The 2,374-nt window shown below is 33.4% G+C and overlaps 1 protein-coding gene across 2 annotated transcripts in view; it reads right to left on the minus strand.

Annotated features, from left to right (window-relative positions):
- zfand5 (zinc finger, AN1-type domain 5) overlaps positions 1 to 2,374 on the minus strand; it is an 18,493-nt gene that overhangs the window by 3,120 nt on the left and 12,999 nt on the right. For both annotated transcript variants that reach the window (XM_015373165.1, XM_015373164.1), the window contains exon 5: positions 743 to 871. In XM_015373165.1, the coding sequence (XP_015228651.1) occupies positions 743 to 871 (129 nt within the window). The remainder of the gene's footprint in view (positions 1 to 742; positions 872 to 2,374) is intronic.

The following is a 2,374-nucleotide window of genomic DNA, read 5'->3' on the forward strand; positions in this document are numbered from 1 at the left end:
ATGCAGGAAATAGCATTTCAGTCTAAATTTCAAATTAACATTTCGTTCTTGAAATGTATTTAAATTCACTTGCTTTATATTATTATTGAGAGCAGACTTTTATTTTCCTCCTTTATTGTTTTATTTTGTTATTCTAGCTTTGAATCTTATGGTTTCTGTTTGCAGCAGGTCACCTGCAGCTGTTTTCTGAATGTGCAAATAAAATAGGATTTAAAGTGAGTTTAAAAAGCTAATCCAGCATAAAACAATCCAAAAACAGTTTAATTGAACTGATGACAAGTTTTTTTCTAGTTTTCTTATGAATATTTTAAATATGTAATTAATAAAACCCTTCCTCAGAGGAGAAAACAAAGGCAAATAAAACTACAGAAGAAAACAACATTTTATATCCTTTAGATCTTCTGGCCAGAATTTTTTTTTCCTCTTTGTTTTTCAAGCAGCAAAATAAAAAAAAACAAAATAAAAAATAATAAAAATTGAAATGAGGCATATTATGCATTAAAATAGTATTTAGAAATTACAAAAACACCCAGGAATCCTAAATTAGAAAATGGATTGTATAAATTGAGAACGTCCTGGAAGATTTTAGAAGAACAATGCCTTAAAAAAAATTAAAATAAAATAAAATAACAAAGGACATAAATCAGATACAATATAAATTGAGATTTAGAAGGAGAAGGAATATAGATATCTAAACCAAAATGAATCCAGGTGATGTTAAAGAACAGGTTTTCAATCATACCTGTAAGGCCAATTTTTTTACGACACATAAAGCAACGGTTCTTTTTAGGTTTGGGGGCCTCGGGGCCTCCGGCTTCTTCACTGCCAGCAGTGGAGGGGAGAGAAACGGCACTGGGAGGCTGATTCACAACTGGAGACAAAGGAGGAAACATTTATCACTGACCAGCCTGTTTGGTTTCTCAAATAATAAAATCCAAAATATACAAAATATATATTTAAAAACTTTTCATTCAAATGAACAGAAAGAAAGAAATGCAGGTTTTATAGTCTCATTTAATGCTTTTTAAAATACCTTAACAAGATTTTAAGACTACAAATGAAATGGAACTTTACTGGAAATATTTAGAAAAACAGTGGAAACAAAAACACATGCTACAAAAATACATTGAATGTGTATTTGGTTGAGTCGTTATTGTTGTCAAAATTTTCTGAAATACCTTTCCATTCATTCAATATGAAACGCTACAGAATAAAGTACTTTAAGAAAAGATGATTATTTTTCAGTTCACTACATACATTCTTCCTGTACCTTTTTTTTTTTTTTTTTTAAGAGTATTAAGACTTTGTTAGCATTTGAGCCATTAAGTGTGCTAAGTTTAATGTCCACAGGTGAAAGATTTGGCTACTTTTGAATCTGGAAATATTGGCTGAAACGATTCGGATGGACCGTCATCAGAAGGGTATGAGTGGTTTTGAACGGCTGTGTTAAGACACTGCAGCCCCTCAGCACGCAGTGTTGCATTGGGTCCAAATGTTGTTCAAAGAATGATTTCCCTATGTTAGCGGTGGTAGCGTTTGCTCCAACTGGCAATAGCTACTACGGATGAGACTGCATTGGTTACAGAGACGTAACTTGACATTGGTAGCTGATCTGTGGCTGTCTGACTGCAAGTAAGACCCTAAAAGCATGGACACCCATTGCGCCAATCTTCTTTTTTTTTTTTTTTTTTTACAAACTTAGCAAAATCCCTTGTCATCTTTACCGCAGACGGGCTGCAGCCATGTCCCAGATTCCTCATTTTCCAGCTACTTTTATTAAAAGTTGAATTTTTCCCCCATTCTCTCACCGTTTCCCTCCAGCTGCTACGCTTCTTTTCTAAACATGCGGCTCTACGACCAACAGGAAGCAAATAAGTAGGAAATATATCTAACATATTTTGGAAAAAATGTAATGCTACTGATAATCACATTCAAGGATTTATTTTCCACTTTTATTATTATCATTATCATCATCATCATCATCATTATATATTATTTATTGTTTTTGACAAAAGAACAAACAATACGCTGATCTCAGCCCTGTGAACATCAGCAAAATAAGAAATCAAAACAAAATGAACACTCAATTCTAAGATAGTAACCGGTTTTCATGATACAAATGTCAGACAGTTTTACATTTTTCTTTAAATTGAGCCTTTTTCAATCTTAAATTAAAGGCCATTGTTTCCATAGTGAATATTTCCTGCACAATGTCCATCCACTGAGTATGGTTGGGTGGCCCAGGTCTGTGCCGCCATCTTGATATTGCTTTCCTCCCTGCTGACAGCAATATCTTAGCTAAATATCGATCATCTTTTTTTTACATTAGACATAAGTGCGGAAGAAGATTAGCGCCACAGGAAAAAAGAAAGTT

The sequence above is a fragment of the Cyprinodon variegatus genome, unplaced genomic scaffold (assembly GCF_000732505.1).
Source record: "Cyprinodon variegatus isolate N-32 unplaced genomic scaffold, C_variegatus-1.0 Scaffold82, whole genome shotgun sequence".
Classification (NCBI taxonomy): Eukaryota; Metazoa; Chordata; class Actinopteri; order Cyprinodontiformes; family Cyprinodontidae; genus Cyprinodon; species Cyprinodon variegatus.